The following is a 24,022-nucleotide window of genomic DNA, read 5'->3' on the forward strand; positions in this document are numbered from 1 at the left end:
TTCATTGATGGTAGGACTGTAAAATGGTACAGCTGCTTTGGAAAATAGTTTGGCAGATCCTCAAAAAGTTAAACATAAAGATACTACTACCAGCAATTCCACTCCTATTATTATAGCCAAGAGAATTGAAAACTTGTGTCCATAGAAAAGCTTGTGCGTGAATATTCATAGCAGCATTATTCATAATGGTAAATAGGTGAAAACAACCCAAATGTCCATCAATTGATAAATGGACAAGCAAAATGTAGATCCAAACAATGGATTATTCAGCCATAAACAGAATGAAGTATTGATTCATGCTACAACACAGGTGAACCTTAAAAACAGTACGTTAATTAAAAGAAGCCAGACACAAAGGGCCACATACTGTATAATTCCATTCATACGTAAAGCCCCCAACAGGGAAATCCATAGAGACAGAAAGTAGATTAGTGATTGCCAGGGGACAGGCAGGAAGAAAGGAAAGAAGGATTGACTGCTAATGGGTGTAAGTTCTCTTTTTGGGTGATGCAAGTATTCAAAAATTGATTGTGGTGACTGTTGCACAAGTGTGTGAATACCCTAAAAACCCACTAAATTGTACACTTTAAAAGGATGAATGGTATGATGAGTTATATCTCAATCTTTAAAAGTTTAAAAATATATTCCTCACAAATTTTCTTTCTTTAATAACTTACACTCCTTTTCCTTTACCAAATCCTATTGCTGTTAGTTATTTTTCCAAAATCTATGTCAGAAATCTCTCTTGGCCTGTTACCCTTCTACCAGTGTATCTTGCTTTCGCCTCACACTACAGTTGTACATAGGCCTCTCTCGCTAAGAGTAAGGTTGTGTCTTATACCACCTTGCATGTATGTCCCTTGGCACTTACCCCCAGACAAATGTTCATTGAATTATAATTGATATTTACTCTTCCTTCCCTCAATTTTTAGTACAATCATTCACCACATATATATTAAATATCTGCTTTGTGCCAGGGAGTTCAACAAAAAGAACAAATAGGGTTATTATTCTCAGCAGAATTTATAATCTAACAATATCCTTGTATCCTAAGTTTTGTTTAGATCCCCCACTAGATTACAAACCTCCTTCCTTTGTACTTTCCCTAACTACCTATTGTAATGCTCAACATAATAAGCAGTTGCTCAGTATTGGGAATAAACCCAGGTTTGAAATCACACTGCTATAGCACTAACTGAGTTCCTAAACGACTTCTCCAAAGAACTAATATTCAATCTCCCAGGAAGATGATTTAAGTTTCATTCATTCATTAATTTGGCACTTTTTATGTGTCAAGCTTCATTTTCTTGAATCATGATTAAACTGCAACTAAAATTATTTTATAATTTTTTTTAAATCAAGGGCCAATAAAGATCTATAGGCAGTCTTAGTAGACATAAAAGTAGGCTATATATTTTAGGCATATAAACATATAATCTCTTTTTAAAAAGCTGCTACAGCCAATACTAAACTATTTTCTATGTGGGAAGTTCAGCGTTTATGAATATAGAATACTGATTTATGTGAAGTAAGACGCAAATTACTCTTTTAGGTCAAAACAGCTGAATTTGTTTTAAAAAGTAATACAATTTTGACATACTCCGAACTATAACTGTCCAATGGAAAGCAAAGGGTTTTATCTAATGTTCAATATTATTTATTAAAATTTATTCAATATTATTACACAGAATTTGAAACTGTTGTGACTTTTACTCAATTCAGTGTCCTATTTAGAATAAGAGCAGTGAGAATTATGCTTTACAAACATTGCATTATTACTTCATCATTGTGATATGGCTTTACTTGATTGTACATAGAGAAAAAAAGAACATTGGAATTAAGGCAATAACCACATGTGCAAACCAAGCACAATACCCTGACACAGTCCTTAGTAAAAGCTCTTTTGGTTAGGTGAGGGTTGATGTTGCTGCATGCAGGTCAGTCACTGCTTTGAAGGATAAGCTTTGAATAGCTTCATTCATTTATAAAAATCTCTCCTACTGGCCCACAATGGCCAGAAGAAGCTTTCTGTAATCTCCACTTGTGTCACTTGCAATCATTGTGCCCAGCGTCTTCTGATACATCTGACTGAACATCTGTTTTATCTGGACAAGATCAATCTGCATGCAAGACACGATATTTGTAATATTAGAAAAAAGTTGTTAAAGAAAACTGATAATTTATTAAAATTGTTCTTTAATAGTGAAAAGATCCTAAGTATAACCAAAGCAGAGGGGAAAAAACACCAAAGAACTGACATTTTATAACTAGCATTTCTACCAGCACTAGCAAAGTGTTGGCCAGGATGCAGAGAAGTTGGAATCCCTGTTCACTGCTGGTAGGAATGTAAAATGGTGCAGCCACTGGAAAACAGTATAGTAATTACTCAAATAAATAAAAATAGAATTACCGTATGACACAACCATTGCACTTCTGAGTATCCACAAAAGTGAAACACAGGCTCAAATATTTGTACACCCACGTTAAAAGCAGCATTATTCACAACAGTCAAAGGGTGGAAGCAACCCAAGTGTCCATTGACGGATGAACGGATAAACTAAAGGTAGTGTATACATTCCCTGGAGAAGGAAATGGCAACCCACTCCAGTATTCTTGCCTGGAAAATCTCATGGACAGAGGAGCCTGGCGGGCTATAGTTCCTGAGGTTGCAAAGAGTCTGACATGAGCACAATGTATACATACAATGGAATATTATTCAGCCTTAGAAAAGAAGGAAATTCTTACACATGCTACAATGTGGATGAACCCTAAAAACGTTAAAATGGACAAATACTTTATGATTCCACTTATATAAATTAGCTAGAGTAGTCAAATATTGCAATACATAAGATAGAAAATAGAATGGTGGCTGCTAGGAGCTGGGAAGCAAAAAGAATGGTGAATTATTGTTTAATGAATATAGATTTTCAGTTTTTTAAGTTGAAAAAGTTATGGTGGTGATGGTTGTACAACAATGGGAATGTACTTAATGTCACGGAACTATACACTTGAAAGTGATTAAAATGGTAATTTTGTGTTATGTGTATTTTATTATAAAGAAAAAGAGATCCTGCTTAGAAAACTTAAGTCTAAAAAAACAAAGACACAACAAAGTTTTTCCAAATATTGTATTATAGTTGTCTTTTAAAAAATGATTTACCTTCTTTCATATAATTTTGTAGTATATGCTTTCTTTCAATTAAAAAAAGTCTACTAAATATACAAAGTCAAAGAAAGGAATACATTTGAGGCTATATTTAAGTAAAAAGATAAAGATAAAACTTTTATTTTATTATACTGCTGCTGCTGCTAAGTCACTTCAGTCGTGTCCGACTCTGTGCAACCCCATAGACGGCAGCCCACCAGGCTCCCCCGTCCCTGGGATTCTCCAGGCAAGAACACTGGAGTGGGTTGCCATTGCCTTCTCCAATGGATGAAAGTGAAAAGTGTAAGTGAAGTTGCTCAGTCGTGTCGGACTCTTAGTGACCCCATGGACTGCAACCTACCAGGCTCCTCTGCCCATGGGATTTTCCAGGCCAGAGTGCATGCTAAATTTTAAGAATTTCTATGTCCAATAGGGTTGATCTGCATAGGTCTTTCATACAGCTTTCTGTTGATTTTTTTTTGGCAGTGCCTCACGCTTGCAGGATCTCAATTCCCTGACTGCTGAACCTGGCAGCAGTGCTGAACCCTAGCCACTAGACCACCCGGGAATTCCCTCATCCAGTTTTTTACATAAGCAAAATGAAAACCAAAAGAGAAACCTCTTCTTGAATTCCCTGGCAGTCTGTTTCACTAAAGCAAGCCTCTCACAGCAGGAAGAAGGTGAACACTATGCTTTATACAACCTCCGCCAGCAGTGAAAGAGAGCTCTTTCTTAACGTCACTCATGGACTGACAACCAACGGAGGAACTTTTAAGAAATTAACATTCTAAGTGAGACAGAGAAAGACAAATACTGCATGATTTCACTTACATGTGGAATCTGAAAAAACAAATGAACAAATATAACAAAACAGAGTCATAGACACAAAGAGCAAACAGGTAGCTGCCAGAAGGGAGGGGGTTGGGGGCAGGAAGGAAATAGGTGAAAGAGTAAGAGGTACAAACTCCCAGCTGCAAAGTAAATGAATGAAGAGTATGAATGAGTGGGGAATACAGGCAATAACTATGTAGTATTTTTGTATGGTGATATGTCATAATTAGACTTTTCATGGGATTCCTTTTAAAATGTATAGAAATTTCAAATCACAATGCTTTATAACAGAAACCAGCAGAGTACTGTAGGCAAATACATTTAAAAACAAGCAAACTCATACAAAAAGATAATAAGATTTGTGGTTACTAGAGGTAGTGGATTGATGGGGGCAGACTGGAGAAAGACAATCAAAAGGTACAAACTTCCAGTTAAAAGATAAGTTACTAGGGGTGTAATATACAATGTGATAAATATAATTAACACTGCTTTATGTTATAGACAGTAAATCCTAAAAGTTCTCGTCACAAGGAAAAATATTTTCCTTTAATCTTGAATTTTATAAGATGATGGATGTTCATTAAATTTACTGTGATAATCACTTCATGATGTATGTAAGTCAAATCTCTATGAGGCACACTTTAAATTTATACAGTGGGGTATGTCAATTACATCTCAATAAAACTAGAAAAAAATTGTGTTTAATATTGCTAAGAAAAAAGAATCAACATTCAAAATAAAGTGAAGATCAGACAGAGAGCGCCTCACCTCACTTCGAGTGACCACAATCCTGACCAGGGTGGAGTCATCTGTGCCGGCGCCTTTCATAGAATAGTAGAGCCTCTCAGCAAAGAAGGCAGGGCGGTTCAGGGCACACTGCACTGAAAGTGAGAGAGGCTTCAGACGTGAAATCATGACTTGACAAAGATGTCCACACACCAGCTTCATCTATCACTTCCAGCTGCTTTTGATCATTTCCTATGTAATTATCTCAGAAATCTTAGGTGAGTTGCAGAGTGCTCTCCCCCTTGATTTTTCTCAGCATCCATCTTTCTTTCCAGCTGCATCAGACAGTCTACCTTCATTCTACAAGATTCCCTCTGGCCAGTAAATCCCATTTTCTCTCCACAGATGCAGTCACTTAGGATTCTTAACATTTTCCCCCCTTAACATGAGAAAATGTGTAGCAACTGTACCCTGGTAATACCTAACTAAACGGAATAATGACTAAAATCTGAATTCTAGATGTCAAACGTATCATTTGACTGAAAGAATGATGTAAGATAGATTCCAAGATAAATAAGAAAACACAGACTTGAGATGATAATAGGAAAATTAAGTTAGCAAAGGCTCTACCTTTCTTAGAGATGGACTAACTGTACATTATTGTGTTAGCTACAATTACAATAGTAGTATTTATAAGATATTCAATTGCTAATACCAATGTGCTACTAATACTCTCTTTAGTCTTATATTCTCCATGAGAACAAAATTTCCATTTCATTAAGCTTCTGGCCGTCAGGACCAAAAACTGGGCTTTTAATTTCAAAAGGAAAAGGTTCTCGTTTGGCTAAATACTTGAAAGGCAATTGGGGACTCAAAATGATGCTTTGTGTGGTGGCACTCTGTAGTTTCCTTAGGGCTTTCCCATTTACCTTAATGGAAATGCTACAATCCGTTATATATTTTTGTATAGTCCTCAAGAAGGGCATAGAGAATAATGACCAAATAATTCCAAAACAATCCTATTTGATTACACCACCAACCATTCATAGGGAACTGCATATAAAAACATAGGATTAGCTTGTCTATGCCTAAGCAGACTCCAGGGAGGCTATACTAAGAATCACCACTTAATGGGAACAACTATTCAAAGCCTCACTCATTTACAAACAAAACGAAGCAAAACATGAAAACAGGAAAAGTGTCTTACAGATGGTCTTCAAACCACTTTCAACATTTCCAGAAAACTCACGGCTGACACTGCTTAACAAATCTCGATTAGCCATCTGTAGACAAAAAAGTATAGGGGTTGAAATATTTTGACACCTTAAAATAGAAGCAAAATCCTCAAAAGAAAAGCTCATACCCTGGAATAGGCCTCCATGGTAGCTTTCAGCTGAGGAAAGCTTCTTGTGGCAAGAATCATGTTAAAGCAAGATTCATCTGTCCCTAGTCTCCCCTCACCAGCCTGGTAGAGACGCTGAGCATCTTCCTGAGCCAGTTGGTGGTTAACATTCTGGTTCTCATCACGATTTCCCTGCAAAAAAAGGAAAGCAGGAGTTAGAAGAAAGTGATACAAGTCTTATTTTTAAAACAAGGTTTTCCAATCTGGTCACTTTTGAATTTAAAAGGACCATTTACTAAAAATTAATGCATAAAGTTTGTCATGCTTATCTTTCATTTCCAAAGAAACTATACTAGTGTAACTAGTATTTTATTACATTGCCAACCGTGGATTTTATAATGTATGATCATGGTTTGATGAGGTTATATTAAAACAAGGGCTTTGAGAGCTAAATTAGAAAACGTTTCCATAAAAAATGACACAGACATTTTACTTTTGAAGGTACAGAAAATTTTGCTGACATTCAGTTTAAAAAGCTTTCTCGATAAGACTAAAGAGACAGGGATTCTTAAAGAAATTACTCTTTTGGGTTTGATCCTTGGTTTACAAGCTGCGGGGTTTTTTGTTTTTATTCAATAAACATTTCTCCAGTAGCAGGTATTAAAGTCTAGGTATGATACAAACCACAGAGATTGGAAATGATTATCACTACTCCAATCCCTCCCACGAAGGAGATAGAAGATGTCTCCAAAGAGGGATTAGGGCTACAACCAAAATCTCTGGGAATTAAATGCATGCTCAGAGCAGGGAATGACAAATGGCCCAGGAGAGTCCAGGAAAGCTTCTCTGAGGAGGTGCTTTGAAGGGTGGTAACTGGGCCAGGAGAAAGAGACTGGTATGTATTCAAACTGCAAACTATAGCACCTCCAGAGGCTGTGGCCACACACACAGACTCATGATCCAGCAAGTCCTGAACACTAACAATGCAGCCACTTTCACCCTCTGGGAGAAATCCCGCGGCCATCAAAGGAATTTCACTTTTCACTTCTCTGGGTCTCCTTCTATCAGTCCAAGTTCTGAGCCAGTGAGCACTGTCTCTTGTCTAGCTTGGGGAGAGATGCACTGAGACGTCCCAGAAGCTGGATATCCCTGAACTCCAAGGTCTGAAGTAACTTTAGATTTCTCATGATGAAGCGACTCCTAAGCCATGCTTTGAGGACCTCGTCTCCTAGGAGATACGAACTACCACTCAAATTAACAAAGTATGATTCTGCTTAGCTGGGATTTAACATCAGCTTTATACTGAGTTTCACTTTATATTCACCATGTACCTGAAAGGTATGGAGCACTTATTTTGTACCAGGCTGTATTAGTCAGGGTTCTCCACAGGAACAGAACCAACAGGATGTGCTGTGGTGGGGACAGAAGAAAAGACAAGGCCCCTCCCTCCAACGAAGTTAAGCCAAAAGAGAAAGCATATAATATAGAGGCTCCGTGAACTTCCTTTCATTCATCCAAGTGTAATCTTAATATGTAAGTATTTATTATGAATGTATGCATAAAAATGATGCGTGAGACTTTAAGAAGAAGCTATAAATAACACAAGTACTGACAGTCTGTATCAGTTTATAGACCAAACTCTTCCCTGGGATGGGATGGGGGAGAGAGGGAGAGAGGAAGCCCTGGGCCTGAATAAGAGTAAAGCTTATAGACGGGTAGTTGGTTTCTCTCTAAAACAGAAACACAAACCCAAACAAGGAAAAGGTCGCCCTCTAGAGTCTTAGTGTCTGTCTGAGGAACAGAATGGAGACGTGTTCCTTGAAGGTTGAGGAACTGTTGTCTGAAGAGCACTGGCACAAGCAATGTATAGAAGCCTATTCTAAATGGGCTGAATACAGCACAGGCAAAGGAGCTCAACAGCAACTCCCCAGATGACTGCCTTTGGCTTCAAGCACACAATATGGTCCCATTGTCCTAGAAAGCCACTTCCAGGACGAGGGCTCTTTATTTTGTAAAATGGTTGGGCCCTGAACCCTGCATCAAGAGACATTCAGCACCTCATTAAAGTCTGAATATTCATTTTTTAGCATTAAATCTGTTTCTGATTTTCTTTTCCGGCTAACCTACCCTCCTGCTCTGTTACTCATTGTGGTAAATTCAATGTCCTCCCACCATTTGCTTTGTTTTCTCACTTCCATACCCACACGCACACTGTCTTTTCTGCAACTACATCCCTTTGCTCTGAGAGCCTCTCTACTTTTAGAATCTTCAAGACTGTCCAACCTTGTGCACTAGCAGGATAGCCAGTAACTCCTGATACTGAATCAGTGTGCTAGTCTTTTGCATCATCTCTTTCAAATATACCCTGATTATTTATAGTATCATTACATATACCCTACTTGGAGAATTTTCTGCAACCCTGCCAGCACATCTAGGGAATCAGAACAAGGAAGGTACTTAAGCACAGTGTTTCAGTGGATGCTGAAATGTTTTCTGCATTTCTGTCTCACTCTGTCGCACTCACATGGCAGACCTGCTTATCTTCAGCCGATGGTCCCAATTAACTGGCAGAACAATGCTAACCTTAAAAATACAGATGCAGCTTCATTCTAAGACACAGAGCCTCAAGTTGATTTCTGATTTCATACAACCTTCATATGGTTAATTGCTGACTCCTTACAACAACCAGATTTACAGAAATAATTTTCAATACAGAAAAAAAGAAACCCATACAGATGATTCTCTGTTGTCCCTCTTAAAGATGTCAAGATTCCACGGGGGCTAGATATTAAAAGGAATAAAGAATGCCCACTGGCAGTAGGCAGTAAAGAATGTTCCCTCCACCAACACTCAGACACTTAATTCAATACTCACCTGGCACATGGATACAAGTAAACGTTCAAAATGCCCTGAAGTATCTGATCTAATGTCCTTTTCAAGGTCTCGTCCAAATTCTGATTGATAACATCTGACTATTTCTCGGATTTCCTGGTTTGTTCTTGTGCACAAAATTTCAATCAACACACGTTCCTGAGTTCCTGCTCCCTATGTGAAATGAAGGGAGAATGAGAGAGAATTACAAACAAAAAGCAAATTTCTGGAAGTTATTAAATCTTAATGTTCTACCAAACATAACTTTGGCCTCCAGACTGAAAAGCTCTATATATTCAGATGATATAAAATAATGTATTGGTTTACCTGTCACTGTAAACTCAGAACTGCATAATTTATGGGGTTTTACATTTGAAATAGGATAAAATACTCAAAGTAAATGCCATATAGTACCTTCATTGCATTCCGTAAACTCCAGGCATCATAATACGTAGATGGCATGAACAGGGCAAGGATCAGTTCTTCCATATTTCCACTTAACTCTGATTTAAGATCTTTGATTAAATCCTGTTACATAACAAACACAAATTCAGTATATGAGCTCTCCAAATTTTGTTTTGCTTAAATTTTTTAAGGGAAATACGAGAAAAATGGAATTGAACTACTTTAAGAAAACCTCAATTTCTGTTCAGAATATCATACACTACAGAATAAGTATTTAAGCTTATTATATTCAAGAAGATCTATTTTAGTTGTTCTATTAATAAATATTTAATAATAAACTTATTGTAGTTCCGCCACTATACCAGGTACAAAAAAAGAGGAATTGGAAACAAAGAATAATTCAAATTAACAAAATGATAAACACGTATTTACTTAGTATAAGAAACTGTTCTTGTTTTATGAGGAAGCAGAAATCATCATCATTGTGCTGTTATTTGAGAAGAAAAGACAAACATCTAAAAACTAAAATAAAGCAGCCTGTTCTCCAGCACCAGATGAATAAGCAGCACAGAAATAAGTTGAAGTAGGAAAAGTTAAAGTGGGCTAGAGAGCTTCAGAGAAAACTTTAGTGAAGATATTGAAGAGTATGTAAAAATTAGCAAAGAGAAAGGAGAAAGATATTTCAGGTAAGGAGGAGGGACACAAACAAGAACAGAAAAGTTGTTCCTAGCCTTGGCTATATGCATTAAAATAATCTGCAGAATTTTTCTAAAAAAAAAAATTATGTCAAGAATGAATACTCAGAGATTCTGCATGTGTTTTTAAATTTGAAAAGAAATTATGATATTCTGCTCAGGTTGAGAATTACTTAGTATAGACACAAGAATGAGCAAAGTTTATTCAATGGGACAATAAGACAACCAATTTTGTTACGAATAATGTTTTTAGACATTAGTGAAAACAAAGTTGTAACTATATTCTTGGATTATTACATTGAATACCAAGCTAAAGAACATGGATTTGATTCTGCATGCTGGGAGGAGTCACTGAAAATTTTTATATAAGAAAACAACAGGCAGTATGGATTATAATGACCAAAGACATATATGAAATTTAGCCTGCTAGAATATTTAGATAAGGAGTAATAAAGGTTTGGGTTTGAGTGGTGACAGTGGAAATGGAAAGAAAAAAAGGAGATAGAAGACACATTTCTAAAGAGCCTTTTTACAGATTAGATCAACAAGACAAGCAATAACCAGTTGCCAGGACAACGCAGTGCCTGGCATACACAGGCACTGAAACAATATTCACTGACTGACTGAGAAAGAAGAATGTGGGACCAAAGACTCCACAGCTGGCTAGAGGACAGGGTTTTTACTAATAAGAAGTCCAGAGAAAAAGTGGTGGTGGGTAAGGAAAATAGTCTGGGAATTTAGTTTTAACTCAAAAGTGATACGTGAGAAAATTTAGGACAACAAAGCACAGACTACATGTGAACTAAAGAAATTCATCAAACAAAAAATATTTTTGTGAGAAAAATGAGTCTGATGTTGAACCCTAAGGGAACCTAGAGCTTGTGTCGCTTAAGGAGCCTTAAGAGTAAGGAAGTGGACTCTGGGTTGGGCAGAGAGGGAAAGCAGAGTAGAAAAGATGAATCAGGTCAGTGGGCCTCTACTTCCATTCTGAGAAAAGTTAATTGGATCCAGAGAATGTCAGAAAACTTAGGATTCCTATCTGAATGACAAACCAATGCTACCCCCTCTTGCCCTTTATATTTAAGAAGCCATGGCACCTGTCAGCCACAGAACCTTGCTGGATTTAGTCACTGATCATCCACTCAACAAATATTTATGTGGCTATCTGTTATTGTTCCTGTCCTTGGTACTATAAACACAAAGATGAATATGACATGGTTTGCCCTAGGGCAGCTCACAGTTTTTATGTGGCTATCTGTTATTGTTCCTGTCCTTGGTACTATAAACACAAAGATGAATATGACATGGTTTGCCCTAGGGCAGCTCACAGTTTTTAGGGAGTGGGCACTGAGATTAGTTACAGCAGAGGTTTTACCAAGTGCTATGAGATCACAGTGGAACAAGCAATGAGAGAAACTTCACAAAGTAGCTTAAACAAGCCAAATCCTGGAGAGCTTGTCTGCCATGCAGCAAAAGAGGAAAAGGTATTCCAGGACAAGAAAACAACATACATCAACCACAGAAGCATGTGTGCAGGGAATGGCAAGAGGTTCTGTAAAATTGTAAAACAGGATATGTTTACAAGGAGGGAGAGAAGTGAAAGATGATGCCATGGGCCAAGAATAAGCAAGGGCCACATAAGAAGTCCTTGAATCCCACTTCAAGGAGAAGACTGAGAACCAAGCTACTGATTATGATTATGGTCATAATCTACTTTCTACTGAACATGTGTCACCTATCAGACATAGTAAATGGGTATGATTATGAGATCAAGGACTACTCTAGAATTGGAAAGGCTTTTAAGAGAAATAAATATTGAATACACCTCTTCTGGGGTCTCTGAAATCTAGCTGTCTCTACTTTATACTTATCAGTATTAATAAAAATGTAGTATCCAACCTGACAGAATTCAGGGCCTACAGGCCACTGTTCTTGCTGAGTCCTAAAAAGAAAATGAAACAAAACAAAACATACCTTGCCATACATGGTCTTAAAAGCTGCTTTAATTTTTTGCCTTTGGTCATTGGAACGATTGGCCACAACATCTATAATTGCCTGCTCGTCTGTACCTGAAAGAACCACACAGGTCTAAATAAGGATGAGGTCTGTGTGGGGTGCTCGCTGAGGACATTTTTTAGATTACAAGGTGCCTGGTGCTAGATTAAATTGAAGCGTGTACACACAGGCTCACATATAAACTTGGTTTTGTGATATAAACCTTATTTTTACTTTATATCCAATCACTTGAACTTATTATAAATAAGACAAAAATACGTTTTCCTTACCAAAACCCTTCATCGCTTTACGAAGAACTTCAGCATCTCTCATGGCATCGAAATTGGCAGCGGGTCGGATTGTTCCATGAGTTCCCTGAGTCATCGCAGCAGGCTGAGAACAAGAGGCATAAAATCCAAGTCAGTTATTGTGGTAATCTAATCCTTTCACAATATATGCTATGCTAAGTCACTTCAGTCGTGTCCGACTCTGTGTGACCCCATAGACGGCAGCCCACCAGGCTCCCCCGTCCCTGGGATTCTCCAGGCAAGATCACTGGAGTGGGTTGCCATTTCTTTCTCCAATATATACATATACCAAATCAACATGTTACATACCTAAAACTAACACAATGTTCTATTTCAATTGGGTTTCAATAAAACTGGGAGAAAAACAGTATGAAAAAATATTCAACATCTTTAATAAAAGAAACACTAGCTTAAAAAAAAAAAATCCCTCCCAACTCAGGTTTCTCTGCTAATAAGACAACAACTTAAGACTTCTCCAATCATCACTCTTAGGCAAGAAAGCCAGTGCTGAGATTTCAGGACAAGAATATTTATTTTTGTGTCGGAACAGATACAGACCATCCTTCTCCTGCCAAAAGACATCAAGACGCCAAACTTTCAGGAAACAAGACAGTCAAGCTTGTGAAGTTAGTCACAATCTTTCTATGCCTTGGTTTCCTTCAAGGGAGAATAGGGGGGAAAAGAGATTGATCCCTGAGCAGTGTGCGATGAGTGGCAGTGTTTTATTTAAAGAATATAATAATGGCTTTAGGGAGGCAGAGTCAGAGTTGCCCAGTGAGATTTCAAACAAGCAATGTAATTTTGGTAATCTCTCTTCATTTTCAGTATAGGCTCTGATTATTAGACATAAAATAAAACATCTTACAATAAGAAAAGCACAAAAAATGAAATTGATGACTAGAGACTCTTGGAGTTATTCATCAATTTTTTAAGGATAAACCAAAAAGCAAAACAATGGATACATTTTTTAAACACCCATCTATGAAGAAATTTAAAAATCACCAATGACAAAGACCACAGTAATAAGTGTTTTAGGCAAGAATCACTAATTTGATGCTAAAATTGGTGGGTAAAAGTATAATGTGTATACTTTGTAACATTACAGCAGAAAACCTAGCAGACATCATCTGAAACAAATGATCAACACCAATTATCACCAGTAAGAGGGTACATCAACAGTAAGTGCCTCCTGGTAAGACGCACTAGGGGCACAGCATCACTTCTGTGGTATTCCTGTTAGAAAGGCATGACCTAGATTTAATCACAGGGACTTATCAGACAAACCCAAATAAAGGAATATTTTACAAAATAACTGGTAGTACTCTTCCAACGTGTCAAGGTGATGAACAACAAGGACTGAAGAACTATTTCATATTAAAGGAAACTGAAGAGACATGACAACAAACACAGTGTTTCATCCTGGATTTGATCCTGAGCCGAAAGGACATTACTGGGACAGTTAATGAAATCTGAATAAAGTCTAAAGGTGGAGTAATAGTGTCATTAAAACATTAATTCTTGATCACTGTATTTATGTAAGAAGTTAATATTTGGGGAATCTGAGTAGAGGGTATGTATATAGGAATTGGCTCAGTCAGTAAAGAATCTGCCTGCAATGCAGGAGACCTGGGTTTGATCCCTGGGTCAGAAGATCCCCTGGAGGGGGAAATGGCAACCCACTCCAGTATTCTTGCCTGGAAAAATCCCATGGACAGAGGAGCCTGGCAGGCTGCATACAATTCATGGGGTCGCAAAGAGTCAGATACACTTAGTAACTAAACCATATATAATTTTTACAACTTTTTAATGTTTGAAATTATTACAAAATTAAGTTTAAAAATTCTAAATACAAAGTTATGAAACAGTTTATTAGTTTTCTTAAAAGACTCAAATCAGGGCTTAAGAGAGATGAGATGAGACAAGATGATATCCCACCACATTTTTTAAAAATTAATTTTAATAATATATTTTATTTAACTAAGTATTTCTAAAGTATCATTTAAAGATGAAATCAACATCGTTTCAAAATATAAAATTATTCAGCTGCTATTTAGGCAACTGAAACTGTATTTCAAGTTATACCCATTGAATACAGCAATATGCTAGCCTGGAAAATCCCATGGACGGAGGAGCCTGGTGGGCTGCAGTCCATGGGGTTGCTAGAGTCGGATTCGACTGAGCGACTTCACTTTCACTTTTCACTTTCATCCATTGGAGAAGGCAATGGCAACCCACTCCAGTGTTCTTGCCTGGAGAATCCCAGGGATGGGGGAGCCTGGTGGGCTGCCGTCTATGGGGTCGCACAGAGTCGGACACGACTGATGCGACTTAGCAGCAGCAGAGGGGACAAAGTGTTTGGGGAGAAGCAAACCAGACCATCTTTCAGCAAACACTTTTACAGTCTGTAATTCCTCCCACTCATCTATACATTTTTTCCTACCAATAAGCCTAACAATCATCTGTCACTAGTTTCTAAGCCAGCAATGTAAGCAAAGAACTAACAAGAAATATTTGTATTGTGGTTTTAAGGAAAACTAAAAATATTCTACTTGTAGCATATATTCAGGTAGAAAAATTTTTTCAACATATTGCCTTTAGATGAGGCTTAATGTATCAAAAACTATGAAAGTTTCCTTTGATGTAACCATTGTGACTAAAATCCTAAGCAGGGCAGAAGGTTCTGATTAAAATACACTGAACTAGGTAGAAAGAGAAACTAACTCCCATCAGGTACTGTTTGATGACTCGCATTTTGTCATCTTGTTTCTAAAAACAAAAACAACAACAAAAACCTATTCCATTTTTCATCTGGAGGGAAAATGGCTTTGTTTTATTCTTTGTTCAAAGTCCAAGTTTGAAGTGTCTCTTGTCACCGAGAATACTATCATCCTGCAGGCATTATTTTGAACTCAAAAGAAATCAGGGTCCATGTTTTTGAGGTCAAATCTCTAACTACAGAGGATTTCCCAGCACAGCAAAGCCCCTACTATCAGCCACCAAGAGTTCCACCCTTTGACACCCATTTGATTCCAACCTTTTTGCTGAAAAAGTGCCATAGAATTAGAATTGGATCAATCAAGAGAGGTCACTTGCCTGAACTACTCAACCAAGTCACACACACAGCAACCAACCTCCACCAGCAGATTGTCAGAGACAGGGAGCTCACGAGGTAGTCTATTCAATCTCCATCTAAAAGCTCTTCCAAAATCTACTGCTCTGTTAACTGCCTGGTTTTAGTTTAAGGTAGTAATTGTTACACGAGATAAGCTGCAGGTATATGTGTATTTTACTTTAAGTGTTTTTATGTTTAAAAATCTTTTATATTCAGTCATAAAATGATGTCTTTAAAAGTATATGCATGCTTAAACTAAACTAAAATAAAAATTCTCATAACAAATGTTTAGAATAGCTACAGATTTATAATATGATTAACAATCAACTTTCAACAATTTTTTAAAAAAAGAAGTGAAAGCAATTTACTATGGGCTTTCAAGGAATATCATTTACTCTATCAGTAAAGTAGCATATTTTAACAAAGAGACTGCTGTTCTGGAAAGCCGAAGAGCTAGGATCTAGTCTCAGCTTTGTCATTCACTAGCTGTGTGGCCCGGGACAAGTTCCTTAATCTCTCTGGAGCTTAAATACCTCAAATCAGGAAAGTAAGCCAGAAAATGGCTAAATTGTTTCTCTTCCAATACTGTAATCCCTTTCCTAACCCAGCTGAAGAAAAAGCTTAAAAACACTGGACTTTTATGAATAGACAGTATGAAATGAGAAAATCAAGATAAAGTAAACATAAAACTGCTTATGTTCCTAATAACCTGCATAGGGTATAAAGGAATTAACAAGTCAATTAAAGAATAAAACTTAATATTAAAGTAAGGAGCTACACTGAAATGGGGCAAGGATTTGTTATATGGGAGACCTTCTGAGACTACTGAAAAATCAATTTAACAGACATTAATCACTACCATGCTTAAAGGGCCTGCCAAGCACTACAGGGACATAAAGATAAAATAGCTATCGTGAGCCCTCGAGGAAGTGGTGAGAGACAAATACACAAGAAATTAGAAACAAATGAAGGCACGTTTAGGGGACTGAGTGATTAGTGAACATTAGAAAACCTTACTCACTTCACTGCTATAATCCCAAGAAACAGGAGAGAAAACAGGATAGGAAGGAAAGGATTCTGTATTGATCTGAAAGAAGAGTGGAAAGTTATAAAGGCAAAAATGGAAAATAAAACCATACTTCATAAAACACGGCTAGAAATATCAATCACCCAGCCACCTGAGTTCATAGTTATACTGCCAGCAAGCGAGGAGGAAAAAGAACTAAAACCAATGCCGAGAATCCAATCTAATGATTGAATCTCTATGGAGAAAAGAGTATGGGTGTCCTCACCTGAGAGAAGGGACCTATGTTTGTCTTATCAAAGTCATCAGGACACTGGTGGACCAAAGAGCATGGAGTCTATCAGAAGCAAAGGTTAAAGTCTTAAGTGTCTCTTACAGACCATCTTCCCTGCTTCAAGGAAATCTCTAAGATCAATAAAGGCGTTGCGCCCTTCTTTAGCAGACTTAATTTAAAAGACAGGAACGAAAAATACCTGAGTAGGGTAAGGAGATTGTCCTCCAGGATACTGAGAAGGCATCGCTCCCCCAGGAAAACCACCTATATATTAAGAAAAAATACAGCAAAAGGTATTAACTGATTTAATTTTTCAAAACAGTACTGATATATTACGAACATGGAAACATATGAGAACACTCACACTTACGTTATTCACTAGAATAATTTTTAAGTATCATGATATACTGAATCAAAAAACAGCTTTGGTCACAAGGACTTTTAAAAATATTCCATGTTGTAATTTCTTTAAAACAATTTAACACAATTTGTTTAAAAATAATACTTTAAAAAGAAGAACAAAATAGTTGAACCAGATTAAATTCTGATTCTGTTTGGAAAGGATGGCAGCACATGGTTCTGGGCTCATTCCCTTCGTGTTACACGAATGACAGAGAAATTCCTAAAGGTTTCATTTTTTTTTGCTTCAGGAGAGATAATTTTTTTTAATTGAAAAAAACTGGTCCTTATTTCCATATTATGATTAAACCTTTTTTATCAGATTAATACATTTTCATGAAACCAGATAGTACCTAAGAAGTATTTAGTATAAACATTTACTAAAGATGATCCCAAACACAAACTAAGTTCTTTCAATGGCAACTGAAAAATTTAAAATATCAAGCCATTGTGCTTCTCTGGACAGTTGGTACCTACCAGGCAGTGGGACCTGTGCTGGGCCACCCCCATAAGACTGTGTAGGTGGCTGTGGATAGCCAGAAAAGCCTGCTCCACCTGGTGGGGCTCCAAACCCTTGGCCTGGAAGAAGAACAAGAGAGAAAAATAAACTATAGTGACAGGTCTCATGATTGAAGTGAAAACTTTACAAATAATAAAAGAAATATTCTATAATGCTACAGTAGCAGTCCCTTTGGTCTAAATTCAACTTCTCAACAACTCCTTCCCCATTAAAAAATACATTAAAAAAATGTTACTTCTTTCATTTGCCCTAATGACTTACAATATAAAAGTGCTAAGTTTTTTCTTTTTTTTTCTTTTTTTTTTACATCTTGTGGCGAGAGCTGTCCTAAGGTCACAATCATGCTAAAATCAAATGTCTCAATCAGTTCTTAAGATTACAAATTATCAAGCGAACCATTAGTCCTTTATGACCATGAGATTTATTCTAATTCCTTCACAACAGAATTTTGGAGATCGCTCCTGAGAATTCTCCAGCTTTCATGCCTCCTCAGAATCTTTATCCCTCTATCTTGCCAGCTAAGTCCTTACTATCTAAGGTAGAAAGCAGGCTAAGAGCAACTCTGATTTCATACAAAACAAGCAGGAACAAAAAAGGATTAAAGAGACAAGAAAAGAAGTGTTACACTACTTCCACAACCCATGACTCACCTCCAGGATAGGATGGAGCTCCGCCTGGCTGTGGGGCGCCGGGATAGCCTCCAGGGGCTGGATAGCCACCAGGGGCAGGGTAGCCTCCAGCTCCTGGGTAGCCACTACTTGGTGCTGGTGGGTAGGCACCTCCTCCCATCGGAGGGAAACCACTAGGATAAGGATACTGACCAGGAGGGGGGAAAGATGACTCCTGACCCGTAGGCTGAAAAACCAGAAAAGTTTTCAAATGACTGTGATCATTGAGAAACAGAACCTAGCTAAGAAAACAGAGATAACTGTTAAGATCTAGCTTATTCTTTTACATATTAAAAAGCCCATTAGAAGTCCTGATATCTCATATTAGTTTATCAGTATAGTAGTTTGTCAGGATACCTGTCAGAATTCAGTTTTATGTAAATCTATGTGTGTTAGGCAAGAAGAGTCTGTTTCTCTATTTGGGAGTGTCTCTTTTCAAACCTCAAGGCTAAAAAAAAAAAAAAAACCTCAAGGCTTCATGAACAACTAGCAAAGCTCAGTATAGTTTCTTCATTTTCCTAGCACCTGGAAATATGGGAAAGATCTGCCTCTCTACCCTAAAGAGAAGAATTCACAGCTTTCTTGTAATACACCTGGACCTGTGTATAATAGAAAGAATAAAAAAGTGACCTGAGCACATACTAGGTGTGACATTTGGGACCTCAATTCAGATAACACAATATCTAAGTCTGAAGAGACTGTTGTTGTTTAGTCACTAAGTCGTGTCCAACTCTTTGAGACCCCATGGACTGTAGCTGCCAGGCTCCTCGTCCGTGGGACTTCCCAGGTAAGAATACTAGAATCAGTCGCCATTTCATTCTCCAGGGGAATCTTCCTGACCCAGGGATTGAACCCACTTCTCCTGCTTGGTAGGTGGATTCTTTACCACTGAGCCACCTGGGAGGAAGCCCAAAGAGACTGTTACATGTTCACTAAACTTTTTCCCAGGCCACAGAGACTACATTTCCCAGGATATGACTGAATACTGGTAAAGGACAGTGGACAGAAGTGGACAGAAGTAATGTACACCACTTCCAGCCTGGTCCCCATGACTTCCTGCCCAATCCTCTAAGATCTCTCTTCCTCTCTCATTTCCTTCATCTGCCAGCTGGAAGCAAAGAATCCAGTGGAGGACTCCAAAGCACTAGAGGATGGTAGAGTCAATATACTAAGGCAACAGAGGATAGACGGAGCCTGAAAACCCACAGGATGAAATGGAACAAGGTCTCTTAGCTCCCTACCACACACTTCCCCCATCATCCCCACCACTGATTCTAGGAGACTGGAGTAAGCAAGAAATAGGTTTTTATTGTGTCGAGCCATCGGGATGTTGAGATTGTCTGTTTTAGCATTAGCCTATACTGATAGAAATGGTTGCCAGAGTCCAGTTTAGTATATAGGGACCTGGGAACATAGTTACAAATTTCATTTCTCTTATGACAAATTCAGGAGAACTATATATTCACTTTACACACACGTACACATATTGTCACTAATCCATATAGGCCCCTCTTTCTATTTACCCAGAATTACAAAGAAGCCCTACATACTTATGAGCATAAAACTGAAATACACTAACCTCAGCTATGAGGTTAGTCCTCGGAACAGTATAGGTAAACAGCAAAGTAGAACTTGGTAGCACATTTATAACATGTACTCAGAATACTAAAAGTCTCAGAACTACAAATCCAGGGCCTTCTAATCCACTGCAATTTGTGTTCTCTGAGTCAAGCCCTTCTTAATTTAAACATCCAACACACAGGTTAAAAACCAGTGACTCATAGGATGGATTTAGTTTACATACATGTTGTATTGAATCATACAGTATTTAACATTTTAAAATATGCATTTCCCAATTTAAAAAAATGGGCAGTTTCATATAAAATCTAGATTTTATTTATATTTAAGCTTTACTTAAAGAAATGGAATACCCAGCAACATTGAATCAACCTCCCTGTATGGACACATCAGGCTGAAGTGGACTAACACGTGCTTTTCCATAGGTGACGCAAGTCCTTGTAGTTCCTCCACAACCCTGCCTTCACTCACGTACTCTACTCAGTACTTCTGGCTGTTTGAATTTATAACCGCTGCTCTAGCATATTTGTAACATCTGTCATGGGTTGGCTGGTCCTATGCAACACCTGTTCCCAGGACATGAGCTATTTTAGTATCCTAAGTGGCAATACTTACGGGATATCCAGGGAAAGGTGGGTAGCCTGTGGGCGGATAGCCTGGGTATGACATTCTGTAACAACAATAAGAAATGTCCTCTGTAATTTCCTATAAGGAATAAGGCCTTTGAAGATATACATTGTCACAATCTAAATCAAATCACGTCTTCTGAAAGAAAGAGCCTATCAGGCAGGCTGACTCAGTAGTTCTGAGGTGGGGCCCGAGCTTCTGTATTTCTAACTACCCTTCCCGGTGATGCTGTTGCTGCTGGTCTGTGAGCACTATTTTGATATCAGAATATTTAGGCATTTCTGAATCTACCATTTAATTTGGCAAGTTTATCAATGTGTGTTTTGGCTCTTCTCCCCAGTACAGCTATAAATGATTTGTATTTCTCTTTTATCAAGACCCCAAACAATGATATATACATACTAATATATATAAAATAGATGACAAATAAAGACCTACTGTTTAGCATAGGGAACTTTACTCAAGTCTCTGTAATGGGTTACATGGGAAAAGAATCTAGAGTGGATATACGTATAAGTGATTCACTTTGCTATACGCCTGAAACTAACACTGATATACACAATACTGTAAATCTATACTCCAGTTAAAATAAAAAAGATCCCAAACAAATCCAGTTCAACATTTACAAAAACCCATAATGTAATAAGCACTGTTCTAGGTGCTGATAAAGAGATGAGAGGGGCAGGGGGAAGTAGCCTGCCTTTTGAATATATAGTATAGGAAAATTAGAAAATAAATTTAAGTTATCATTGTGTCCCTTATGACATAGCACAGTGCAGAAGCTAAAAACTTGCTAAATTGAAAATGAGTGGGCATATATCTAGCAGAAGTTAAAAATTATTAAGAAAGATAATAAGAATACTGATTCAGACAGTTCTGAACCAGTCATCTGGGATCCAAAGACCTGGATGCAAAGGATGTTAAATCATTTTTTTTTCCCTTCTTCTCCAAGCCCAGTTGATAAAAGGAGTAAAGGAGAAGCAATACCATCTAAGAAAAGTGAGAGGGACCAAGGGTAAAAGAGGTCAGGTTCCAAAGAAAAAGTCTGAAAATAATTTATGGGAGAAATTAATAATAATTTTAAAGACAACAAGTGTTATAGCACCAAAGACTACATAAGTTATTTAAATTTCTGAATCTCAGGAACTGTTCCAGTGACAAAGTCCTATTTCTACAGTCTAAAACTACTACATTAAGTCTCACCTTAAAGGGTTCTAGAGGAATTATGCCAACAAGAGTGTCAGAACAGAATGAAGATAAATACTACCTGCATATAAGAAAACAAAGCAACTTTAAGAAAGTGAATCTGGGTATATTTTAAATAATAATAATATAAAAGAGTAGAATGCAATGCCATTTCCAGGATGTACTTTATAAAAATACTTACAAAAATGCAAAATTATTACACATACAAAGCTATTCATTACAGCACTATTTGTAACAAAAAAAGGTTAGGGAATTCCCTGGCAGTCCAATGGTTAAGATTCAGCACTTTCACTGCTAGGGCGTAGTCGGGCACTAAGATTCCACAAGCCATGCAGTGTGGCCAAAATAAAACATTAAAAACAACCTAAAAGACCATTAATAAGGGACAGCTAAAACAGATTACAGAAAGCCATACAATAAAATGTTAGGCAACTATTAAAAATGAGCAGCTCTCTTATATGTATGGCTGAGTCCCTTTGCTGTCTACCTGAAACTATCACATTGTTAATTGGCTATACTCCAATACAAAAGAAACAGTTCAATAAAAAAACATGAGCAGCTCTCCTTTTATTCATATAAGAAACCATCTCTAAGTCACATTAAGTGGGAAAAAAGCAAGATGAAAAACTGCATAGATACTCTGCAACCAAATGTGTAAAACATACAGTTATTTGTATATAGAGAATATCCCTGAAAGTAGACTCAACAAAGTAGGAAACAGTACCTCGGAGAGGAGAACTAGAGCATAATGAGACTTTTCAATGTAGTTATAGACCTTTTGGAATTATGCATGTATCATCTATTTCAGATTTTAAAAGCTTTTGTACAAAGCTTAAACAAACCCAAGGGTGACTCAACAAACTACTCAACTTTGCCCAAAGAATAATTAGACTATACTGGTGAACCACAGCTTTTACTTCCTTTTCAACATTCTTAGTCAGCAACTACTTTTTATAAGTCTAGAAAAGCATTCCTGGTTCTCCAGACCATCTCCACCCAGTGAGTCAACTACTAAAAGGGTTGGGTCTCACTAGGCAAGTCTCAGAGATGGCATGAAGCCCAGGAACACAGGAGGTAGCTGTTCCAAATTTATGAAACAAATGAAACAAAACAGGAAGGGTGAATGAAGATGGCCAACAGTAGATACTACAATTTTCCAAAATCTGCCTCTTGATTGGGAAGGACCATTTAAATCTGTCAGCAAGGGCTCTTCGATAAAGAACTGGAGGCAGAACTATAGGCTCTGGCATGGTCACCACCAGTGAGGACTGAAAGGCTTCGGTTTGCAGTAGTTCTACCTCCTTATCTAGTGCTTGAAACCCCTTCCCTGACTGGTAGGTAACTCATTATACTCATTATCTAATTAGGACAGGTTACTTTATCAGATCAGTTCCCCACCAACTGGCAGAAATTAAGGAAGTTTAGAGGCAACTGGACGACTTCCTTTCATTTCTGTCACTTTACGGTGGACATCAGCCATCTTCTGAAGAAGAGTTCACCCAGGTTAGGCTCATATCCGCATAGGTTTGCTGCCGTTTAGGAACTAGGAATCAAATCTGGAATGCTACTTCCTACAATAGTTTCCAAGAATTATAAACCTGGGCCAGTGTACAATTTCAGGCTTCCGCATTGGTCCTAGGGCTCACTAAGCAAAGTACAAATTCCCCAAGTTTCCATAAATTTGCTGTGTCACCAAGAAATCTAGTCGGACTTAGCTGCTCGCTGGTTTTCCTACTCAGGTCTCCTAGAGGGCCGCTTCAGCAGGCCCATCCTCTGGCCTCAGTCCCTCCACCTGTGGTCCACCTGCCTGCGCCGGAGGCCTCACTGCTCCCTAGGATCCCCGGACAGACGAGGGGCAGAGACAACCGGCGAACAGGACTTCCCGTGGTCTGGCCACCTCGCCGACCCCGCCCGAATGCACCCCCGGCCGAACGTCCCCACCAGGCAGCCCGGGTCCCAAGATGCGCGCACCGGCTCGCCGGCCACCCCTGGGGCCTATAGGCCCCTCCAGCCTCCCCCCGGTCCCCCGCGCCGGTTCGAGGCCGCAGGCGGGGCCCCGCCCACTCCCGGGTGGCCGGCCACGGAGCTGGGCGGGGCGAGGTAACCGAGGGGCTGAGGGTTGCAAGGGTAGCGGGCGCCGTTCCTCACCTGACCCCGCGGAGCAGCGTCACGGCCCAACCTGGTCCGGAGCAAGATGGAGCCGGGGGCGGGTCCGGGAAGGGCGGGGCGCCCGGCCGCCACCGGAGCCCGTTAGGGCCGCAGCCGCGGCCGGGAACGCCTCTGGGCTAGGACAGGG

At 38.5% G+C, this 24,022-nt stretch overlaps 1 protein-coding gene across 4 annotated transcripts; it reads right to left on the reverse strand.

Annotated features, from left to right (window-relative positions):
• Nucleotides 1-1,634: 1,634 nt before the first annotated feature.
• ANXA7 (annexin A7) lies at nucleotides 1,635-24,003 on the reverse strand. 4 transcript variants are annotated; one of them, XM_055535721.1, is made up of 15 exons: nucleotides 23,875-23,961; nucleotides 21,724-21,787; nucleotides 20,509-20,563; nucleotides 18,298-18,502; nucleotides 17,605-17,706; nucleotides 16,928-16,992; nucleotides 16,452-16,517; nucleotides 12,301-12,403; nucleotides 11,990-12,084; nucleotides 9,330-9,443; nucleotides 8,919-9,089; nucleotides 6,066-6,236; nucleotides 5,910-5,985; nucleotides 4,745-4,857; nucleotides 1,635-2,120 (listed from the first exon to the last, which is right to left on the reverse strand). In XM_055535721.1, the coding sequence occupies exons 3-15, from the start codon at nucleotides 20,560-20,562 to the stop codon at nucleotides 1,998-2,000; spliced, it is 1,458 nt and encodes a 485-aa protein (XP_055391696.1). In that variant the 5' UTR covers nucleotide 20,563; nucleotides 21,724-21,787; nucleotides 23,875-23,961; the 3' UTR covers nucleotides 1,635-1,997. The 4 variants fall into 4 exon arrangements, with proteins under 4 accessions (XP_055391696.1, XP_055391705.1, XP_055391716.1 ...); XM_055535730.1 differs by lacking the exon at nucleotides 21,724-21,787 and having other exon boundaries at nucleotides 23,875-24,003; XM_055535741.1 differs by lacking the exon at nucleotides 16,452-16,517 and having other exon boundaries at nucleotides 23,875-23,960.
• Between the last annotated feature and the right edge of the window lie 19 nt (nucleotides 24,004-24,022).

Source organism: Bubalus kerabau, chromosome 1 (assembly GCF_029407905.1).
Source record: "Bubalus kerabau isolate K-KA32 ecotype Philippines breed swamp buffalo chromosome 1, PCC_UOA_SB_1v2, whole genome shotgun sequence".
Classification (NCBI taxonomy): domain Eukaryota; kingdom Metazoa; phylum Chordata; class Mammalia; order Artiodactyla; family Bovidae; genus Bubalus; species Bubalus kerabau.

Coding starts and splice junctions, on each gene's coding strand:
- ANXA7 (XM_055535730.1), bottom strand. CDS start 20,562: ATGTCATACCCAGGCTATCCGCCCACAGGCTACCCACCTTTCCCTGGA. Junction 16,518..16,927: donor AATCTCCTTACCCTACTCAG/GTATTTTTCGTT, acceptor CTCTTCTTTCAG/ATCAATACAGAATCCTTTCC. Junction 4,858..5,909: donor AAGTGGTTTGAAGACCATCT/GTAAGACACTTT, acceptor TCTCACTTTCAG/TGCAGTGTGCCCTGAACCGC.